At 64.7% G+C, this 21,480-nt stretch overlaps 2 protein-coding genes across 3 annotated transcripts; one reads left to right on the top strand and one right to left on the bottom strand.

Moving 5' to 3' along the window:
- Positions 1–634: 634 nt before the first annotated feature.
- CHLRE_09g396698v5 (uncharacterized protein) lies at positions 635–17,006 on the top strand. The gene is made up of 22 exons (XM_043065812.1): positions 635–1,362; positions 1,432–1,513; positions 1,683–1,969; positions 2,059–2,143; positions 2,252–2,338; positions 2,539–2,707; positions 2,855–3,120; positions 3,344–3,513; positions 3,665–3,763; positions 3,956–4,231; positions 4,426–4,783; positions 5,067–5,151; positions 5,386–5,703; positions 5,910–6,023; positions 6,212–6,333; positions 6,481–8,645; positions 8,783–9,020; positions 9,157–9,747; positions 9,916–10,029; positions 10,167–11,827; positions 11,971–12,324; positions 12,455–17,006. Exons 1-22 carry the CDS (start codon positions 1,247–1,249, stop codon positions 14,682–14,684), a joined length of 9,987 nt encoding a protein of 3,328 aa, XP_042921287.1. The 5' UTR covers positions 635–1,246; the 3' UTR covers positions 14,685–17,006.
- A 2-nt stretch (positions 17,007–17,008) lies between these two features.
- Positions 17,009–21,474, bottom strand: CHLRE_09g396735v5 (uncharacterized protein). Of its 2 annotated transcripts, none has more exons than XM_043065814.1 (9): positions 21,026–21,474; positions 20,651–20,905; positions 20,429–20,465; positions 20,038–20,106; positions 19,444–19,569; positions 19,094–19,152; positions 18,486–18,696; positions 18,047–18,297; positions 17,009–17,714 (listed from the first exon to the last, which is right to left on the bottom strand). In XM_043065814.1, the coding sequence occupies exons 2-9, from the start codon at positions 20,827–20,829 to the stop codon at positions 17,564–17,566; spliced, it is 1,083 nt and encodes a 360-aa protein (XP_042921289.1). In that variant the 5' UTR covers positions 20,830–20,905; positions 21,026–21,474; the 3' UTR covers positions 17,009–17,563. The 2 variants fall into 2 exon arrangements, with proteins under 2 accessions (XP_042921289.1, XP_042921288.1); XM_043065815.1 differs by having other exon boundaries at positions 21,026–21,359.
- Positions 21,475–21,480: the final 6 nt, after the last annotated feature.

The following is a 21,480-nucleotide window of genomic DNA, read 5'->3' on the forward strand; positions in this document are numbered from 1 at the left end:
AGGCTCGGGTTCGCGATGGGAGGCATCGGGAGAGGTTCCAGCACAGCAGCAGCTGGTGAGGCCGGACCGCCGGAGCAACGAGGGGGCGACGGAACAGACATGCACGGGAGGCAATCACGCGAAGCAGGGTACCGCGTATTACAGGTTGTCCAGGTTGTCACCGGCATGGCACAGGTGGTCAGGGCAGCGATGCCGGGGGGGGAGGGGGTCGAGCCGTTCTTAGGGGGCGCAAGTTCGACAGGTGTTGCACCTGTGATTATTACCTTTTAATTTTGAGCCTTTGAGGGTGGTGGGCCTCGGCTCTCGGTGGGTCTCGGCCATCCCAGAGCAATCCCGAAGATCCACGCAATGTTGGGGGCAGAGCAGTTGGCGCCATAAGCCCCGCCACTGAGCGCTGCTGCGGGCAGCGAGCTCCATGCCGCTCACACACCCGTGCGCGCGCTCACCTCTCTCCCCGGCACGAGAATGTGTTTGTCGCGCACCCCGGTTGATAGGCTCAGCCCCGCACTGCCCCGCGCCGGTCGTGGTAGCTAACTCAGCTAGCTCACCCCATGACACCGCTCGCAATGGGCAGGCAGGCAGCTTGCAAGAGATGCAGAGTTCCCAAGTGCTGGTCGCCTGCTCCGGAGTGATTATAAAGAGTGTTGTTGGGGGTCCTCGACACCTACTGACTAAACGCGAGGCCAAACATTGACCTCAGCAGTTCAAGACAATTTACAGGCTTATATTGTAGAGGGCTATACCGCAGCTGGAGCCGCTTGGAAGCCCATAGACTGCCTAGACCGCTGCATGACTCAGGCCAACGGGGCCCCCGTCCGGGGTTGCCATTCCCCAGACTGAGATTCGCGTGAACGCTCCTTAGCTGTATGGGACGCATTTCTAGTGCTAATCTGTCAATTTGAAGCCATATAACCCCAAGCCAAGCGTTGATTCAGCAAGCCTTCAGCAAACGTGACTGCTGGCCACACACAAACACCCACACACCCTTAGTGGCTTCTACTGTGAGACATATGGACCTGCCAGTGCCCTTGTAGACAGTTAGTCAAGACCCCGGGCTTGCCGGGGGCGTCTACGTTCGGATAATGTCTCGGACAGTCAGCCAAAGCTTACGCGCGCAGCTCGCTTAAGCGAAGCTTCTGCTAATGCTGAGTACTGACATATCCATGGATTCCCTGAGACTATAATACACGCCCAGTCGGGTCGATGCGGCACCCTGCGTTTTTCTGACTTGGACGCTGGGCCTCTGATGCATAGTAGGCGCTTATGCGCACTACTAGTACCACTTTTTGCCATCTATGTATCTGGGACGCACTCGGGCGACGAGTGCCTCACCTCGGAGCTCGCTGCCGCCGTTTTGGAGGGGTAAGCCTCAAGCCGGCACGAGTCTAGGGCTTGCGCATATCGCACGGACGCCGTCTTTTGGTTGCGCAGGTGCCAGCAGCCAGGCACAGCCGCCCTCCACAGCGCCGTCGTACGTGCGTTGTCCGTGTGCCACCAGGAAACCAATGCAGGGGTACGTGCCAGGCCTCCTCAGTGCCTAGCCCTCCCTGTGAAGCGGGTTTCAGGGCACGAAGGTCATGCATGGAATGTTCGCGTGCTGCTCCGGGCTGGTGCCAGAACGCTGCCAGCCACGCGGTACAAGGACTGCCGCCACACGTGCATGTTATTGCCGCCAACCACAGGGCCTTCGGATCGTCCTCCCAGACATCTTCGCCAAGCCCTGGCTGCAGCCAACGCTGGCAGCGTTCAGCAGCCTGCATGGCGTGCTTTTAGACATTGACGTATGGCCAGCCGTGAGGCTGCATGAGGCCTTGGTTGCCGAGGCCGTCACCGGCGGCGGCTGCATTACAGCCGGTGGTTGCATTGCGGACGGCTCGAACAGCACTGCTGGCGCTCCTGCAGCGCTGCTTTTGCACACCGTGGGGTCCACTCACGACCTTGCCAGCGGCGGGATTCTTGCCGACCTGAGGTGCGCACTCGGCTTGGTGGTGGACTGCTGGTCACTAGCCCTGCCTCCCGTCAAGTCACACGCATGCATGCCGCTTTTTTTTGCCACAGTGACCTGGTGACCACCTTCAACCCGGATGAGATTCAATGGCCGGGCATATCCCAGTTGTTCCGTCTACAGCTCTCCACATACATGGTGCGTGCAGGCTCCACAAGGCGCCCGTGTACGGTATAATACTGAGCGGCCGACTCACTTTCCCAATCCTTTTGCCAACGGGCATGAACATCTGAATTCCAAATGCAGGGAAGCATTGTAAATGTTCCTCTCGACGGTGGCAGCGGCTACATGCTGAGCCGCACAGATGTCCTGACCCACATGGGCATTAGCGAGGTGCGCTACAAAAGCCTAAAGGAAAATTTGCATGCTGAAACTGGTTGGCTTTGTTCCGCCACCTTGGGTTGCTTCTGTGCATGGACACGTGCCGGACACACAGCGGGCATGGGCCTGGGTGGACAATGCTGCATGCACGACATATACGGCACCCACGTATGGCCCTACCTCCGCAATGCCGTGGGCTGCCGTACGCGCAGCCCCCGCAGTCGTGGACGGAGCTCCTGGACTTCATCGCTTTCTATCGGGCCTTCAGCGCGGCCCAGCAAGGCAGCGCCACGGCGGGCAGTGCGGATGGCGGCACGAAGGGCGCGGCCGGCGGAATCCCGGAGCTGCCCCCCTACCCCTTATGCCTGCCTGTTGGCGTAGGTAAGACTGGGGTGGGTCGTTTCTTGGGTTTCCATCAGCGCTTGCTTGCTGCGGGCTACGGCGGACTTCCTGTATAGAGCTCTGTACGAAACGGGTGCACCTGCTTTACCTGGCTCGCTTGTTCCGTCCCCTTGGCACCGCCCGCAGCCTGCAAGCACCTCTTCAACCTCAACGTGGTGTGGACGACGATCGCCCAGACGCACGGCGTGGAGCAGGGCGTGCACTTCAACGCTTCGAACGATCTGGAGCCCCTGATTGACTCCCCGGCGGCGGCGGAGGCATTTCGTGTGATGGCGGCGCTGCTGGCTGCCGCTGCGCCGCCTGAGCCCGACGAGGCGTGCACGCATGGGGCGCTGGGCTTCGCCCGCGGGAAGTGCGCGCTGGTGGTCGCGGGCATGGTGCCGCAGCTCAAGGTGCGTTCTGGGCATAGGGGTGGGGTCCGCCGAGGCAGGCATGGGCGGCACTGTGCGTGGGGGGGGGGGGTCACTATGCAATGACACCTGCTGGCTGGTGCCTCCTCATCATTATATGCGAGCACTGAGGCCCATCCGCTTACTGCGTGCTTGCCGCAACAGCCAGCCTGGACCTACCCTTCCGGCCTGTTGCCCTTCCCTTACTGGCCCCGCCCGCCCGCAGTACTTCACGGACCCGGACGTGCGCGCCACCGTGCGCCAGTCCGACATCCGGCTGTCCCGCCTGCCGGGCTCGGAGCTGGTGTGGCAGCGCGGCGGCGGCAGTGGCGCCGCGGGCGACGGCGGCAGCAGGGGGCTGGTGCCTTGCAGCACCGGGCTGTGCCCGTATGGAAGGTATGGTTGGGACCCTCACACCCTGTGGTAACGAGCTGGGTTCTTTTTCTTTGGTCCTGGAACCTGCGAGGACACGAATGACATAATTTGTTATCGGCTTATCGCTGACTGTCTGGTTGTGGTGTCGGGCTGCTGTTTCCTGCGCACGCAGTGTGGTCACATGTGGTACGCCCTACTGCAACCGCACGCGGCTGATCAATTTTGCGCCAGCGGCGCTGCTTTGGACGCTCACGGCGGGCATCAACTCCAAGTGAGTGCGTACACGGCGGAACTGGTGCGGTGCTGCGCGCAACCAACAAAATAAAGGAAGCGCGATGGGGCTTGCTATGCTAGGCACTGCTACACCACATGTCTGCTGCTCATGGTTTCCACGCTCGGCCAATCGTCCACGCGATGCATGTACCGCTGGCGCCCCACGGCCGTTTTCCCTACGCACGCATAGGGCTCCGTTCCTGGCGCAGCTCCTGGCGTTTGAGGCGCTCAGCTACCTGGCCTCCCCGGACCGCTACGGGCCGGACGAGCCGGCGTCACCGGTGACGTCAGTGGCGCCGGTGCGGGACCAGTTCACGGACTTGAGCGGCAGTAACGCCAACATCTACACGCGCGCGGGGTATGAGCCGAGCTTGATGGACGGCGGGCTGGCGATGGCGCGGGTCGGCAGCCGCCACCACCCCAACCGGGCGTGGCCGCTGCGAATGGCGGGCAGCACCCTGTACAAGTAAGCGGTGGTGGCTGACCGGTTGGGAGCCACGCAAGGTTAAGGGCTCCTGTCTACTCGCGTATAACTTGAGAGGTTGTAGAGCTGATGCTGAGCCATCCATGCTGCCAGTCCTGCTGCTCAGCATCAAACTCCATATCATACATCTCGCCTGGCCACACCTCCCCGTCGTGTTCCCTGCTGGCGCCCCGCAGTAATGTCATCCAAGACCTCCTGTCTGATGTGCGCGCTAGCGGAATCACGTTAAGCGGGCTGCCGGCTTCTGCCTCACCCTACTACAAGGCAGCAGCAGCCGCGGCGGAGGGCTGGGGCAGCGCGGGCTCCGTCGGGGCGGCGCCTGCCAGCGGCTGGATGCAGTCGTCCTCCTGGGCGGCGTCGTTGCTGGTCAGCAGTTCGGGTGGCAGCAGCGGCAGTGACGATGACCATGTGAGCACGGATTACGCCGGCTACGCGGATGATGATTCGGCTGGCGGCGGGGTCCCGGACACCATCAGCCTGGAGGCGGCTCTGGACGCGGCCCGCAACACGCTGGCCGCACACTACCTTCCCAAGGTAGGTGTCCAAGGGGATGTCTGGAGGGGGGCCGAGGCCGGCAAGCAGGGCAGGAGGAAGGGGGCAATTTGGGAGAGTGAAGCTTAGTGCACATGCATGCATGCCGCGCGAGCGAGGGGCACGTCCGCATCCACCTGTTCCGCCTCGGTAAGGCCAGCTGCGACGTTGCTCACGCACACGCACCTGGCTGGTCGCCGGCATCGCACGAAACCTTACCTTGCTTGCTGTGTGTCATCAACGGTGGCTGCTGCGTGCCGTGCGTTGTGGTGGCTGCATGGCGCAGGACTACCTCGCCAAGTACCTGACGTCACTGGGCCGCAGTCACCTGAGCATTGACGACACCGGCGCGGCCCCGGGCGCGGCGGGAGGTGCGTGCGTGAGCCTGCCCGCAGTTACAATGTCTGGCGCATCCCAGGCACCGTGGCCGCCGGCGCCCTCCCTAACTGTGTTGACGTTGCCGGGTCTGCCTAAGGGCCTGGGATCGGTGCAACCTTCTTAGGACTCTGTGCTGAATCGCATGTACCTTTCTGTTGTGTGTGAAGCATTGTGTTTTGGATGGCCTCGTGTCAACCTTCGTGCCTCCCCACTGCTGGTGTTTACAGATGCTGGGGACTCTTCCGGGCTCATGATAATCATATCGGTGTCACTGGCATCGGTATTCTTTGTCATGGTGGCAGCGCTGCTGCTGGTGTACCAGTTGCGGCGCAACCGCTGCAGCGCACTGCAGATGTGTGGCAAGGGGTGCAAGCACCCAGACTCGTCCTTCTGCGGACGGCGGACGTCCTTTGTACTTGGGGCCGGCGGCGGCGGCAACAGCCCCGGCGGCTTCTTCGAGGGAGCTGCCAGCAAGAGCTCCGTGCAAATGGCCAAGTATGCGCCGGAGCCGCACCAGCCAGCGGTTATCGCCGTGACGGACATCGGTGCGTGTTGATTGGGTTACACCGGTGTCACGGGAAGCCGGGAGTAAACCACCTAGCTTGGCATGTCAGCCATCTACGGCCAGCACGCTGCACTCGCGCTCTCGCCTCAAGCAGGCGCCACACACTTGGTAACGCAACATGATTATTCATCACTCCCCGCTTCTGCGCTTGCACCTTGCGCCTCTCTGTCGTCGCTCAATTAACAGAGAGCAGCACGCAGCTGTGGGAGGATCTGCCGGCGGAGGTGATGGCGGCGGCCATGCACCTGCACCACGCGGCGGTGCGGCGCCTGCTGCTGCGGCACGAGGGCTACGAGAGCGGTCAGTCCATGTACTGTTTTCCGTGAACTGCTCATGCACACATATGCACACATACACATACACATACACGCGCCTTGCTTGCACATGTTTGCACAATATGCTGGATGGCTCACGGCTGGCGTGCGTGCGGGCTGGCGGGCACCTGCTGACTGACTGGATTCGCCCCCCGCCCGCCCATTGCCCCGCAGCCACGGAGGGCGACTCGTTCATAGCGGTGTTCCGCTCCGCGCACCGCGCCGTCATGTTTGGCGCCGACCTGCAAACCGAGCTGGTGCGGCAGCCGTGGCCGCAGCAGCTGCTGGAGCACCCGGTAAGCTTTAACGCGTGCGTGGCGACCTGGCGCATGCGTGCACGGGAGACGTTGCGAAGCACGCACTGCGGTACAAGCAGATATCCCCATGCTCAGGACCCCCCTTGCGTGCCTCGTTTGGTGCCCGTTTCTACCCTTCCTTCACAGGTATGCAAGCCCGTCCACACGCTGCTACCGGAGCTGTACCCCTTCCTGCGCAAGAAGGATGCTCCCGTGATGTCGCCGTCGCCTACCACAGCAGCAGCAGCACCGCCGCCGCCGCAGACCCAGCTGGGGCGCCAGCAGTCTGGCGCAGGTGGCGGCGTGCCGCCTTCAAGCGCATCTCAGCAGCAGGGCCTCCAGCAGGCAGCACTAGCAGCACGACCGGCGCTCAGAAGTGGTGGTGTGGACGGCGCCAGCGGCGGCGCCCGGGGCTCAGCACCGTCCGCCGCAGCTGACATGGCAGCTGTCGGCCTCATGACCTCCTCCCTCTGCTACGACGATGATTTCGTCACCACCGCCGGTGCCGCGCAGCTCGCGACCGAGGTGGCGACGTGGTGTGACACAACATTAACAGACATGGCGGCGGTGGCTGCGTCGCACCACGGCGGCGGCAGCAACGGCGGCATGCAGCAGAGTGGCAGGCAGCAGCAGCAGCAGCAGCAGCAGCACAGTGGCAGCTTCAAGCTGGTGTCAAGGAGCTCCTACTGCCCAGGACTGGCGTCAGATTCCCAGCAGCGGCTGGGGCGGCAGTGCGCACCCGCATCACCTCAGCTGCTGCAGCCGTCACAGCAGCAGTCCCAGCAGGCCGCCGCCGCGGATGGCAGCCGCGGCGCAGGTGGCAGCTCCGCGGAGGCCAACGCTGCTTTGTTTGGCCTGCGGTCGTACCTTGCGCCTCCTCATGCTGCTGCGCAGCCGCAGCTGCTGCACCACCCGCAGTGCGCCAGCGCGCCGCCGACCTTACTGCAGCGTAACGGGGCCGCGGCGGCGGCAGCCGCGCTCGGCAGCGCCGCCGCCTACGCCAGTGCAGGCAGGGCTGTGGCGACGGCTGCGGCTGATGCGGATGAGCACTCGTTCACCATGGACGGCGGCGGGTCTCCGGATGAAAGCAGCGTGGCCTACGCCTGGTTCCTGGCTTCCAACGGGGCTGCCCCGCCTGCTGCCGCACTTGAAACGGGGTTAGCAGCCGCAGCCTACAGCCCCACAGCTGCAGCACGTCCGTACGCCGGCGGCGTGGGCGCAGCCGAGGCGGCGAGCCGTGCTGCAGCAGAGGGCGCATTGGACGCGGTGGGACAGCAGCAGCCGGAGCGCAGCAGCCTCCGCCGGCAGCACCTAGCCTCAAGGTTGGTGCGGTTCTTCCGCAGGGACCCTGCCGCGTCGGCCTCGGCGCTGGCAGCCGCCGCCGCAGCAGCTTCAGCCGCTGGGCCAAGCAGCATGCGCACGGCACCTCATGGCCAGGCGCCACATGGCCAGCCGGCGCCGGCAGCAGGTGTGACCCCTGAGGGCTTGGCCGGCAGCGGCGCGGCTGCATATGCGCTCGCGCGGCGCAACCCCTCCCACCTGCACAGCGTTTTGCGCAGCAGCACGACCAGCAGCCTCGGCGGTGGCTCGAACCCGTACGCCCTGCCGCGCGGGTCGGGCGCTGCCTCGCAGCAGCTTGCCGCCGCCGCCGGCACATCTGACGACGACCTCTTTGAGGTGTCGCTCGCGCTGGCGCCAGTGGCCGAGGTGGCGCCGTCCAGCACGGACGGCGTGGTACGGGAGCACCCTGCAGCTACAGCTGGCGGCGTCACTGCTGCAGCCGCTGCCGGCGGCGCCTTGTGGAGGACGGCGGCCTCTCGCGGGCTTTCCACACAGGACTCCCATGGCACGGAGCCGGCGGCTTGCACCGCCCAGCAGCCTCTAAGCCCGGCCGTCGGGCTGTTCATTTCAGAGGCGGTCGGGGGATTTGATGCGGAGGATGAGATTGATGACAACCAGACAATGGCCTTTCTCGCGACTGGCGAAGAGGGCACACCGCAAAGCCTGGGCAGCTGTCCGGTTGCTGGCGCCAGTAGTCTTTACGACTCCAGCCGCCGCCGCGCATCAGGAGGCCCGGCGACGTCAGTGGCGGTCGCGGCGGCGACGTCCAGCGGCTCGCAGCAACAGCATCACGCCCAGCAGCAGCCTTTTGCGGCTCCAGCTGTGGTGGCAGCACAGCGACTGTCAGAATACTTTTCGGCGCACAGGGAAGCGGACCTCCGCCACCAGCAGCAGGGTGGCGGGCCCATGCCTCCGCCGCCGCTGGCAGCCGCTGGCTCGGCATCGAAGCGGCCCACCTCTCTCGTGTTCAGGTGAGCTCAAACGTGGCGGAAACCCCACGGAACTCTCTGCCTACCTCAACCTACCCGCCGCCTTCCTTCTATCCTTGCAGTACCGGTGCTTTCGTGTCCCTGCTTACCAAACCCACCGGCTTCGCACGCGCACACAGGGGCCTGCGTGTCCGCGTCGGCATGTGGGCAGTGCCCTCGCTGTCGCCGGCAGAGCTGGGGCACAACGCGGCGGCGGCGCGGCTAGTGGTGGGCGGGCCGTGCCTGGCCGCAGCCAAGGCGCTGGCTGACATGGCCCACGGCGGCCAGGTTCTGCTGGCGGGTGCGACGGAGGGCGCGCTGCAGCAGGAGCTGCGCTACCTCAAGCTCAAGTCCGCGGCCGGCAGCGGCGGCATTGCGGTGCGTGTCGAGGATGGGGGGTCGAGGTCTCGGGATGGCTCGGTGTCTGACGGTGTGCGCGTGTGCGTAACAGGACGCGCTTGGCGGTTGGAAGCCCCTGACCCCTGCTGCACCTGGCTGCCCCTTGCGCCTGCAGCTGCTGCGCCTTGGCACCTATTCGGACCTGGGCAAGCACCAGGCCGCCGCCGCCGCAGCCAAGTCTGCGGTGCTGCCAACGCCCGAGGAAACCGCCCTGGCCGACCTGTCCCTCAACGTCGCACTGGAACGGTCACAGATGCAGCTGCAGCGGCTGCGGCTCCGGTCCGTGCATGACCGGCCGGCGGCGGAAGCCACCGCATCCCTAGACGCGCTCGTGGCCCGCGCGCAGCTGCTGCGACCGCAGTTGCGGCCGCAGGCGCGGCTGCAGCAAGAGGCGTTGCTGGACGGCGGCGCCGCCGCCGACGCCGCGGCAGGGCAGCGGCGGGGCGCCACGGACGTGCTGTGTGTGGTGCCGGCGGCGCTGAGTGCGCGGTTGGTGCACACGCCGCCGCTGCGCGTGCCGGCCACCCTGGGCCGCATTAGCCAGGTGTACGACGCGCCCACGGCGTCAACGTCGTACCTGGTGGTGCAGGTTCCCAAGGCTGCGGCGCTGTTGGCTTGGGACGTGGAAGTGGCCAGCGAGTCGCTGCGGCTCCTTCGAGACACCGCGCACCGGCTGTTGATGGCGGCGCCGGTTCGGGGCTACCTGGTGCGTTGGCAGTTGGCGATGTGGTTGCGCGCGTGCGCCAGCCCGCAATCGGATTGAGGAGCGCTGTCATGTTAGCAACAACCATAAGCGCTGTGCGCACGTTGTGCGCGCATCTGCTCCTGATCCCGTTCGATGCGCTGCGGCAAACAATACTGCAAACGATCACAGGTGCCGTCACGCGAGGACCAGATACACGTGGCGTTCCCGGCGGCCGCTGCTGTTGCCGCGCTGGGTTTTGCTGAGGCGCTGCGACTGGCGCTGCTGGACGCGCCCTGGCCCCAGGTGGGTGGACAAGCAAACGAGGCGGGATCATATTGACGTATGCAACCCACCGTATACCGTGCTCTGCACCGCCATATCTCTCATTAGTGTGCGGTAGGCAGTCTAGGCACTGAAGTGCGACTTGTGGTGTCATGCAGGCTCTACTGGAGCACGAGCTGGGTGAAATGGTTGAGGTCAGCGCTTGCAGCATCGCACCTAGGATGGCAACGCAAGCGCCCCTGGTGCAGGCATCCGAAGCGGCAGCGGCAGTGGCAGCCGTCAGCTTTGCCGATGCTGCTATGCTGCTCCACAGCCCTCGCCCAAGAGGGTCCCCGCCGCCAACCCTGGCGCCCGCCTCAGCCGCCCTGCCGCGTCTGGCTGTCAGGAAGACGCCGACCACACGCCCCGCGGCGGCGCCGGCGGCAGGCTACGGGGCCGGCGCAGCGGGCTCCGCATCGGGCTGGAGCTTGCTCCGTTTCTTCCCGGCCAGTGCGGGAGGTGCGGCCGCCGGCGCGGATGCGGCCCCAGCAGACAGCGACAGGCCATCACTCGGCGCCGTCAGCTTGCCCACCACACCCGCGGCGGCGACTGCGCGGCGCCTTATCGCCGCCGCCGCATCCGCCTTCACGACGTCACGCAAGGTGGCGCGCTGGCACTCCGCTGCGAACCACCGGTGCGGCAGCAGCCCCGCCCCGGTGGCTCAGCAGCCGCCCGTAGGCGTATGCCAGACCGCCGCCGGCATGCTGCAACATATGACTGATGCAAGCTCCCAGCAGCACCCGCTGCACGCTAGGCCGATGCACATGCAGCATCGGGCGCCCATCGACGTGCCAGGCCGCATGCGGCTTGCCTACGGCAGCGTGGCAAGCGCGGGCGGCATGGGTGAGACCGCCAGCCTGGCTGTCCTGGCCGGTGCGAACAGCGACCGACTGCCGGTTGCGCTGGCGGCTGAGCGCGCTGAGTTGGTCTTGCAGGAGCCACGGCTGGCGTTCACACCGCTGCTGCTGACGGCGGGGCTCGGCCTCCCCGAAAATGGCGGCATTATGCAGCAGCCGCAAAATGTAACCACGACCGGGGCGTCGGAGTGGCCCGAGTCGTGGAACAGTGTGGGCGTGTTGCTGGGGAGCAGTCCCCCGGGCGTGCAGGTGCGGTTTGAGTCGAACAGCCTGCTTGCAGCGGCCAGGAGCCCAAGCAGGGCCGGCGTCGTCGTCGGCTTTGACCTGGGAAGAGGGTGCGAAAGCACGAGCAGTGGCGGGATGACCTGGCAGCAGCAGCTGCAGGGGTTTGCCGGGTCCGCTGCTGTGGAGCCGGTCTTGGGCACCGTTCCCCTCGCGGACCTTGCGAGCAACGGCAGGGGCAACGACGGCATCGCAGCCAGCTGCGCAAATGACTTCGGACTGAATCCGGCGCGCGTTGCCGTTTTATACTCTCCACCTCTGGGCAGCGCTGCTGACCCTCATCAGCCGGCATCCAAGCAAACAACAGCTGAGCAATGGACCCTGCCTGCGGCAGCAGCTGCACCAGCAGCAGAGCGTTCGGCGGCTGCAGCTGGAATCGTGCGCTCTGCTGGCGGCTACCCTGGAGCCAGCAACAGCGACAACGTCCCACAGATGCAAGGCAATAGCCATCATGGCGGCTGGAGCTCGAGCGTCGCCGCGGCCGCCGCTGGGGGCTGGCCCAGCGCAACCACTTCTGCCACGCCCCCGGTCAGCCATTGTGGTGGCGAAGGGACAAAGAGGCGGCTCCAAGGCCACCAATCTCATGTTCACCTCCAGCCGCAGCCGCAGCAGCTGCAGACGATGCTGTTGAGGGGTCTGAGGTGAGTGATCGCATCGGCGTTCGCCCTGCTGTATGTGCGTGGTTTTGTTGGGGCTAACTGCTGCACGGGAGCGGAGCGGTGGATTGGCTTGGGTGTCACCCGCACCTTGTCACCCCCACCTCCCTACCTGCTGTTCATCGCAGGATCCGCATGGGGCTGGCCACCGGCGCCGCCGAGTGGCGCATCAGCCGCAGTGCACAGGCCCTGATCTACACCGGCGCCGCCGTGGTGTCTGCCACCAAGCTCGCCAGCAGCGCAGCCTGCGGACAGCTGCTGTGCGACCGGGCCACGCACGTGCAGGCCGCCGCAGCAGCACGTGATGAGGGGGCTCTGGCCCCCCCGCCGTCGCTGACTTGGGCGGCTCCCGCCGGCCTTGCGCCGGCCGTGGCGGCGGCGCTGTCCAACCCGCAGCCGGCGTTGCTGTTCAGTCCGCTGGAGCGGTGGGCGGGTGCGCCGCTGAAGGCGCGCAAGGTGCTCAGTGGCGCACAGCTGTGCAGGTCAGTGATGGGGTCCTCTCTGCAGTGGACGCTGATGTCATTCCTCGCTCATGCGCACTTCCCCATACGTGAGCATAATTTTGCGTGGTGCTAATGCTTCACCCTTCCATCTCCCACGTGCCCCGTGCAGCTTTGTAAGCACGTCCGCACTGCCCAGCGCCCCCAACGTACGTCCACTTGTGGAAGCATCCGGGCCCGCCGGCCTGCACTCCGCGCCCAGTGGAACTGACGCGCTGCGTGCGCCAGTGCTGCTGTCGGCATTCCGGCCCTCCGAGACTAACCTACAAAGCGGTTCCCCGGCAGCCCGGGCGCCTCCTCCAGTGGCGGCCGCAGAAGTGGAGGTGGAGCTTCAGCAGCAGCACCAACAGCAGCAGCAGCAGACGCGCTCAGCAGCGTCGCTGCCATCGCCTTTGCCGCACTCGATGCGGCGCCAGTCTCGGCTGCGGCTGCTGACGACCGCCTGCGGCACGGTGCATGCAACGGACGTGTCTGGCTCGCGCCCCCAGCAGGCCAGCGCTGGCCACCATCCCGCGACCTCCAGCACGGCCAGCAACACGGCCAGCAACACGGCCACAGGCATGGCCAGCAACACAGCCACGCTCGTCACCAGCACCACCTCACAGTCCGCCCGGCCTGGGCTGCTTTCCGGCAACCAGTCCCGCACCTCGAGCGATCTGGGCCAGTCCACGTCGCGCGGGGAGGTGGAGGCGCCTGCGTTGGCGTCGGCGTCGGACCACCGCCCGCCGCCGCCCTTTGCCGTGGTGATGCCCGCGTCCGGCGCCGCCGTCTCGAGCGCCGGGCAGATCAGCAGCGCCTGCGTGCCGCCCAACCTGGCGTCTTCGGGCATGTTCATGTCCGCAAACGCCTCGACCACCGCGTCCAACTACTGGGGCGGCATGTCCATGAACGCCCGGTTGGCCTCGCTCCCCGAGGTGCCGGAGCGCGGGGCCAGCGCATGCCAGCATGACGAGTCCTGCCCGGCCTCGTTTGTCACGGATGCCGCTGGAATCGACCGTGTTGCCGCTGGCCCCGCTGCTGCGGCTCCGATTGAGCTCACCACCCAGAGCAGTAGCTGTCAGCCGCAGCCGGGCGGCAGCCCGCGCGCCGACGTTGCCATCGGTGGCTCCCCAGGGACAGAGCCACCGCCGCTGCTGCAGCGCGACTCACCAGCGCAGCAGCCTGCACCAGTGAGGAACAGCAGCTTCGACAGGACGCTGCCGATCAGGGTCTTCAGAGCGCTGCTCAGGAGCAGCACAAGCGGCCCGGACGAGTATGCGCCGGCTTCCGGCGGCGCCGCTGCCGACACGGCCGCCGCCGCGGTTGTGCATCCCACCCGCGCCGGGGCAACGCTCACCAACACCACGGTTGCGGCATCCGGCGCCTCCGTGACGCGCAGGCTGGTGAACTCGCAGGAAAGTTTCGTCGGTGCCGCGGCCGGAGTGGCCCAGCAGCAACCTGCTGCCGGCTCGTCGCTTGCGAGCCCGCGCCTGCGACGCCTCTCTTCGGCGCGCTACCAGGGCGGCTTTGACTTGCTGCTCAGCAGCGCCCACAGCGCGGCGTCCGGCATGCGGCGCGGCGGTGCCGATACGAGCGGTGACGTCGCAGACATGCTGCGGACCCACACGGGCGGCGTAGAAGTTGACAGCCGCAGCTGCAGCAGTGGCCTGCACGCGCAAGTCACCGTCGGCGCCTCCAACGGTGGCGCAGCTCCGCCGCTGCGGATGCCCAGCTTCCTCAGGAGCTCGCTGCCGCACCCTCGCGTGCTGCTGCGGGAGGGCAGCTACGCGTCGCCTCTGGGCACTCCGGGCGGCCGCGGCAGCCTCCACGCCTTGGCCGGGGCTTCCACTTCCATAGAGGTGGAGGCGGAGACGGCGGCGGCCGCCGTCGCCGTGGCAGCAGGAGCAGCAGGAGCAGGAGTACGCGGCGACGCTGCCGCCGCCCCGCACGGCGACGCCGCAGCAGCCACGGGGGCGGGCGCCGGCATCGACAAACAGGAGGATCCGTATGAGCAGCGGCACCCGCAGCAGCAGCAGCAGCAGCAGCAGCAGCAGGCGATGCATGAGCATGCAGGACTTTGGTCGCCCTTTGACGCTTCCGCTGTGCCGTGCTCTCCGTTTTTGTCAGGGCCGCCAGCGGCCGCCGAGTCGGTCGTTACTCGCATGAAGGAGTCTAGCCTGGCTTTCTGGGCCGCTGCGCGCAGCGCCGGCAACGCCGCCGGCGCAGGCGGCGCTTTTCCGCGGCTCACTAGCGGCATGCGGGCGGCGGGCTCCCTGCTGCTGCTACCACTGCGCTCTAGCTCGCAGCAAAGCGAGAGGCCTGCTGGCGCTGAACTGCCCCGGGCCGCATCCCGACAAGCCTAGAGCCAGGGTGCAAATGTTGGCCCACACCACGGCATGTAATCTGGCATGTAACGCGTCGAATGAAGGGCGCTGTAGCCTTACTTTAGGATACACCTTGGAGGCAACGGAATGCGGTACAACATCTGGCTAACCTGCGTATTTATTTGCGCGTCCCGCTGGCGGCGTGCCAATCTCGGTACCCATGTCCTTCGATGATAACTTTAGCAGTGTTTCGTGCTGTTCACTGTTTATGTGGATGGCATTCTTTTCAGTTGTCCCAGTAGGACCTGCAAGGATACCGGTAGTCCCCAGACCTTGCTACGTCGCAAGTGAGCGTGTTGTGTGTTGTGCTGCGTGCTTTCCTGCTTAGTCGGAGTGCGCCAAGGTACGGAAGCAGAAGCTCAGATGCCAACCGCGCTGAGGTAGCAGCTGCGTGTTGCACTGACGCACGCAACGCCAATCAATGCACTGGGCACCAGAGTTAGAGGACAGCACTCGTACAGCGCGGTACTACTGAAACTTCCTATTGATACCGTATGTGCAATGTGGCGTGGGCGCAGCACACCTGTCCCTCACAAGGGATCCCTTGATATTGACATCACTGATACGGCGAATTGGTTGGCTGAACGAAATTGAGCAGGACTATGCCAGTTGGATGCCAACTGCGTGTCCAATGGCAATCTGGGTGCAATGGGCGCGCGCGATGAGGTATGTTGACCTACCTTGACATGGAGGCCCTTGTTTGCCGCTGTGTTGTGGTCGGCGTGTCAGACTGCAGACGATCGGGTGTGCAATGAGATGATAGACGACAGTGTGTGGGAGGATGCACGATGTCATCCGCCTCAAGTAGGCGCCGTTTAGGCCGGCCGCGCAGGTTGAGGCCGGCCGGTGTCTGGTTAGCGGTCTTTGCTGACAAGCATAGCACAGCACAGTATGTGGTAGGCCACCGCAGTGAGGAGTGTTGTGGCTAAAGGATTGCCTGCTGTTTGGTTGTCATGTGCTGGCTGTACCTGTGCTTGACAGCGGGACGTGGCTGGACGCATGGCGGGCCGCGTCTGTACAAACCGACCCCGGCTATGTCCGGTAGATGAGGTAGACGCTTGCGGCCTGACTGCCTGAGACTGGAGACATGGCGTGGGCCCAGCCCGCTTTTCGCTTGCGCTTTCTTGTCCTTTCCGACGTAATAAAGTATTGAAATGTTTGCTTTTCCATGCATTACCTGGGTTATACCTAAGCACCCCGCAGAAGCTCGAGGTGTTTGTCGTTGAGTGCGAGGGGTGCCGTACAAGCACAAACTGCATGAGTAATAAGCAATCCAAGCTATTGCTGTGCAATGTGTGCATATGTACAGCAGCTGGATGTGTGGCAGAGCATAGACCATGGGAGCGAGTACATACTGCTTCCCATACTCAGCGTATCGTATCGCAGGGGGCAGGCGAGGCCACGTGGAGGAGGGGAGCGCGGCGCCGCCCGAGAAGCGGCGCCGGCGCGCAGGTTAGAACCTGTCGGTGTCTGGTTTGCGGTCTTTGCTGGCGAACACAGCATAGCATGGATGTAGTAGTCCTGTGCCTGCTGTGCGTGTGCTTGACAGCGGGACCCGGCTGGACACATAGCGGGCGGTGCCTGTACAAACTGGCCGTTGGGGCAGGAGGGGGCAGGTCGTAATGACGTGTGTACAGAGGAGGTAGTTTCGAAACCTTTGGCCTCAAACATGCACCACTGTGCCGTGGGCAGAGCCCACTTTGCCCTTGAGAGCGAGTCAGGGAGAGCCACCTTTCTTGTCAGACTAGGTATGGCCGTGTATTCAAGCGTTTGGATGCTGATGACTGTAGACACCCGATATGGGTAGGATGGAGGCACTTGATTTCACGGGCCCCGTGGTACTGCTCTTGCTGTACTGTCTGGGAAGGTGATCGAGCGCCACCACACACGCACCGTACTCGTTGCTGACGCAAGGCGGCTAGGGTTGACTCAAGCCCAGCTACCAGCCCCTAGATACTGCAGCGCCACACTAACCATTCATGCATTATTCATGTGCAGTTTGTCATTTGTCCTAGCTCCGGCTGGGCGTGGGCGCATGACGCTTGACCGCGTGCGCCAGCCGTGCCTGGCCTGGGCTAGATACCGATCGTGACATCCCATGGCGAAGGGATTGGGGCGCATGGGAACTGATTTCGCAACTTTGTATTGGAAGGCGAAGTTTTGACGGCCTAGCCAGTAACTGTTTCTGCGGCATTCAACGGGTTGTCGCGCAAGCACCGTCGACGTCAAATAAAACTGTGCAAGCCGCATTGAGAACTGCCACCATCCGGGGCCGCGCCTTTCAGTCGCCGAATTCTAGTACAAGCGAGAGCAGAGGGTGATGAGAGACAAGTTCCCGTTGTGCGCCTTTCAGTCGCTGGTCCAGCGGTGAGGCACGGATGCAGTCTGTAAGCTCCTGCCTAGCCTATGGTTGTCCGGCCCACACCACACTGTCTCAGGCCAGTCAGGGCCAGTCCAGCGATTTCGCACAGCCACTCATGATGACTCTTGTTTCATACAAACAGCTGTCACGCAGTCGCCACATTGCTGCTGTTGAATAGCCACGGCTGTGTCCCACCACTGGCTCCTAACCAGACACCGGCCGGTCGCAAGCAACCTGCGCGCTGTCGATGCTATTGGAACGGCGCCACGCTCCTCCTTCATGTCGCCTTGCCTGCTCCCTCCGCATTGTTACCGCAATTTCCCTGCTGGACCCCGCAGGCCCGCACTGCTGCAGCCGCTGCCACTAGCGACTGGGTCCGGTGCCGCTGCCGCCCATGCCGCCGCCAGACCCAGCTGCAGCTCCGCCGCCGCCGCAGCCCTAGCCTGAATCCCGTTGCCAGTCAACTGCCAGCCCAACTATCCAGCTGTCTAGCTATCTATCTCCGCTTCACGGCCGTGATGACCGCCCACTGCTGGTGCGTCTTGACCACGAAGTCCTGGAATTCCCCGCCGTACGCGGCCTGGATCTCGGCCGCTTGCTCGTACAGGATCCCCGACAGCATCAGCATCCCGCCCGGCTTGACGTACCTGCGTACGGGCACGTACAGGCACGGCACGTGTTTGCGCAGCAGGCGGCACACCACATGGACAAGTAGTGACCTGGTGTGAAACCACAAGCTAGTTGCGGGCATATCGTGCTTTCCCATGGCACCGCATCCCCCCGCTTTCTGCAATGCCGCCGTCAATGCATACGGCAGTCGTTTCAGGCTCGGGCGTGCAAGGCCCCTCCACGCTTTTGCAGTCTACTGACCATGCACGCACCGCATTCTCCCATGTGCAGGCAGGCATGCGCACACATCATCAGCGCAGGCCGATTCTACTGCAGCCCGGCAGAAAAGAGAGCCACCGCCCAAACGCACCCTGACAAGCGGCCTTGCAGCTCCACCAGCGGCCCGCGAAGGATGTTCGCCACGACCAGGTCGAATGTGGGGCTCGAACCGCTGCTACTGCTGCTGCTTCCGGCTGCTACAGCCGCTGCTGCGCCGATGGGCTCCGGGTCGTTGATGCCGGCGCCGCACTGCAGTGCCAGGAAGGCGGGCGGCTCGTAGCCGTTGAGCGCGCCGTTGCGCTGCGCCGCCTTAACCGCCAGGGAGTCGATGTCGGTGCCCACCTAAAGGTTGGTCGTTTGGTTAGTTTGTCGTTGTTGTGCAGGGCTGGCGGGCAACTTGCATGCGCATGTGTGCAGGGCCGAACAACAGCAAGTGCGCCACAACCGCAACGGCCCATGTTGACCCCGCATGCATGCATGCATGCATGCATGCATGCATGTCGTACAGGCACGACTGCTGTGCGTCTCACCACGCTGGCCGCGCCGTACTTGAGCGCCGCAATGGCCAGCACGCCGCTGCCGGTGCCGTAGTCGCACACGGTCACGCCGCGCAGCCGCCCCGCCGCCGCCAGGTCTCGCAGCTCGCGCAGGCACAGGCTGGTGGTGGGGTGCTCGCCTGTGCCGAACGCCACCCCCGGCTGCAGTATGATGTTGGTAGCGGCCACATCCTGCGGTTCTGACCTGTGGCGTTCGTGTGTGTGTGCGTGTGTTAAAGAGCACAGGTGCGTACGTGTGCGGTGTGTGTGTGTGTGTGTGTGTTGCGTGTGTGCGTGTGTGTGTGTGTTGTGAGAAAGGAAACAGTGAGAACGTGTACGTGTGTGTGTTGGGGTGGTAGGGGCAGTGGGTCTGTGCGCGCATCCGCGCGTGCAGCAGGCAGGAGGGAGGACAAGCGGGCGGGCGGGCGGGCCGGGCCGGGCAGGAGCAGAGCGTCCAGGGCCCAGGCACAGGCGGCACGCGCCACGTCACGCAGTCATGCTAGGCGACACACGCAAGCCTCCTGCAGCAATGTGGGATACGGCGGCGGACCAGCTGGCCATGCCAATCAAGCCGCACACCCCAAGCCCCCGCATCCACCCACCACTCCGGGATGATCCACAAATCGTCAGCGATTTGGAGCGGCACGTAGCTGGCCTTGATCTGCAGGGGCGGGGGCGGCGGCGGCGACGGCGGCACGGGCACGCCACACAGCACGACGGGGTCAGGGACAGCACGCAACCACACGCGCCATCAGGACTTAGGCAGGTCGCCACAAAGGCGTCCCAAACAGCCGCCGGTGGTTGCTGCCGGGATAGCAGCACACCCGGGCGGCGGGATAGCAGATCCGGCGATAGCGCGTACGGCATCCGCTGCCTGTCACCACCCCACGCTCTCACGCGTCTACACATACAATCTCGCATACCATACTCATACACTCGCCATTTCACGCACCTGCTCCACCCAGCTCTCGTTGGCGACGGGGCTGACGGCGTACACCAGCCCGGCGCTGTCCGGCAGCAGCATGTCCGCCTCGCGCATCGCGTCCTCCAGAAGCGCTACACACGAGTCCACGTCAGCCTGCGCAGGCGGCAGCGAGAGCAGCGAGCAGCATCGAGTTGCAGCAGCAGCCGCAGCACAGGCACAGCATGCATGTGTGGCAGCGGTTAAACGCAGGCGTGCGCGCTCTTGATGATGATGGGCAGCAGGCGCAAACAGCACAGCAGCAATGTGGTGGGTACACATGCGGGCGGGCAGGCAACATGAGGCGTGTAATGCTGCCGCTGCTGTGGGCACACACACACACACTCACACACACACACATACACACATACACACGCACACGCACACGCACACGCACACGCACACACGTGCCAGTCCCGGTCCTGGCCGCCATCCCCACCACCATCCCCATCACCATTCACATCCGGCATTCAGCAAGGACGCACGCACGTCCTGCTGCCCCGGCCCCCGCCATCCCTTGTGATGAAATCATCCTGTCTTCTATGGACGGCTAACGCCCCCACCCCGCCCCCGCGGCGCACCCACTTCCAGCGGGAAGTGCGCCACGATGTCACACACGTCCCACAGCTTCGCCTCGCCATCGTCAAAGATCTCCTGTGCGTGGAGAGAGAGGCAAGCAGCGGTAGGGGGTGCGTGGCCCCGGCAGCGGACGGCAGGCACGGCACGTCACCTCATTGCGCACAGTTACAGTCACAGTGAGGTGCATTGATGGTACGTGCTGATGGATGTTGGCAGTCTTGGCACATGTGTGTTGGGCGGTCACGGCAAGCGGGCGTGAGAGTGCGCAGCAAGGTCCGCCCGCCGGGTACCGATACACGGATACGGTACTCAGATACACGGCAAGCGCGGAGCCGGGGCAAGGTAGGGAGTGCGAACGAAGCCAGAGGTCTGGTCAGCTGCGGCCTGCGGTTCCCACCTGTTCAGGCGCACCGTCCGGCCGGTGCTCCTGCACCCTGTGTGGCCAGGTAGAAAGGAGCGGTGTGAGGACTGACCATGCCCCTTTGAAACCACCGCCATCACACAAACACCCCCACTTCCAACACGCGTCCAGCAGCCCCAACAGCAGCTCTCCACCCCGCCACCCGCCACACATCGCCTGCAAGCGCCGCCTCCACGCCCAACACGCCCCACTGCTCACACGACCGACTGCGCCCCCAGGCTGAGCAGCACGTCACTGATGTCATCCGCAATGGAGCCGCCGATGGCGCTGATGACGCAGCGCAGGCAGGTGGCCTCAATCTCCGCGGGCGGCGGCGAGACGCCGTTGGTGCCAGCGCCCGACGCCGGTGGAGCCGCCGCAGCGGCGACTGTAGCCATGCGCCTGCCGCCTGTGGGCGTGCTGTGGGCTCCAGGCCATCTGCATTGTGCTGCGAAGCTAGGTGCTAGCTGGCCCCTGCGGTGCGGTGTTTACACGGATGGTTACGGCCCAGGGTAGTGGCGCCAGCGGTGATAACCTAGCGGCGCAACCCGCCGGAGCCCGCCGAGGGCTTTTTAACTTGCCAAGTTGACCCACATTGGCAGCCAACCAATGCTGTGTCCACTTGGTAGCGTATGGTGCTGCGCCGCGATTCTGAAAGCGGCCGCTTGCGTCGACGGCCTTGCGAAAGCGAAATTCGGGCGGCGCAAACCTCGCCGAGGTCCCGCATGCTGCAGTTGCTGTGCAAATTGTTGCATAGCGTCAGATAATAATCCGGAATTAAATGCCTGCCGCGAGGTTTCGAGCTGCGGGGCTACCAACAGAAGGTCACGGTCACGATTGAGTGGCCTATTTGCCGGGCGCCTAGTAATTTTGGTTCCCGCTCTACACGCTTCCTGTGCCTCTACTGATGGTTCCTGTGACCAATGACGATAAATAGCATGCTATATCGCTTGTAAGCGAGGCGCGACGAGCTCGGGCGACGCCAATCGGGCTGCCGGTGCGGAGCCCATCCATCCACCACCTTACGCGCCGCCTTTCAGCATGCTATC

Source organism: Chlamydomonas reinhardtii, chromosome 9 (genome assembly GCF_000002595.2).
Source record: "Chlamydomonas reinhardtii strain CC-503 cw92 mt+ chromosome 9, whole genome shotgun sequence".
Lineage (NCBI taxonomy): Eukaryota > Viridiplantae > Chlorophyta > Chlorophyceae > Chlamydomonadales > Chlamydomonadaceae > Chlamydomonas > Chlamydomonas reinhardtii.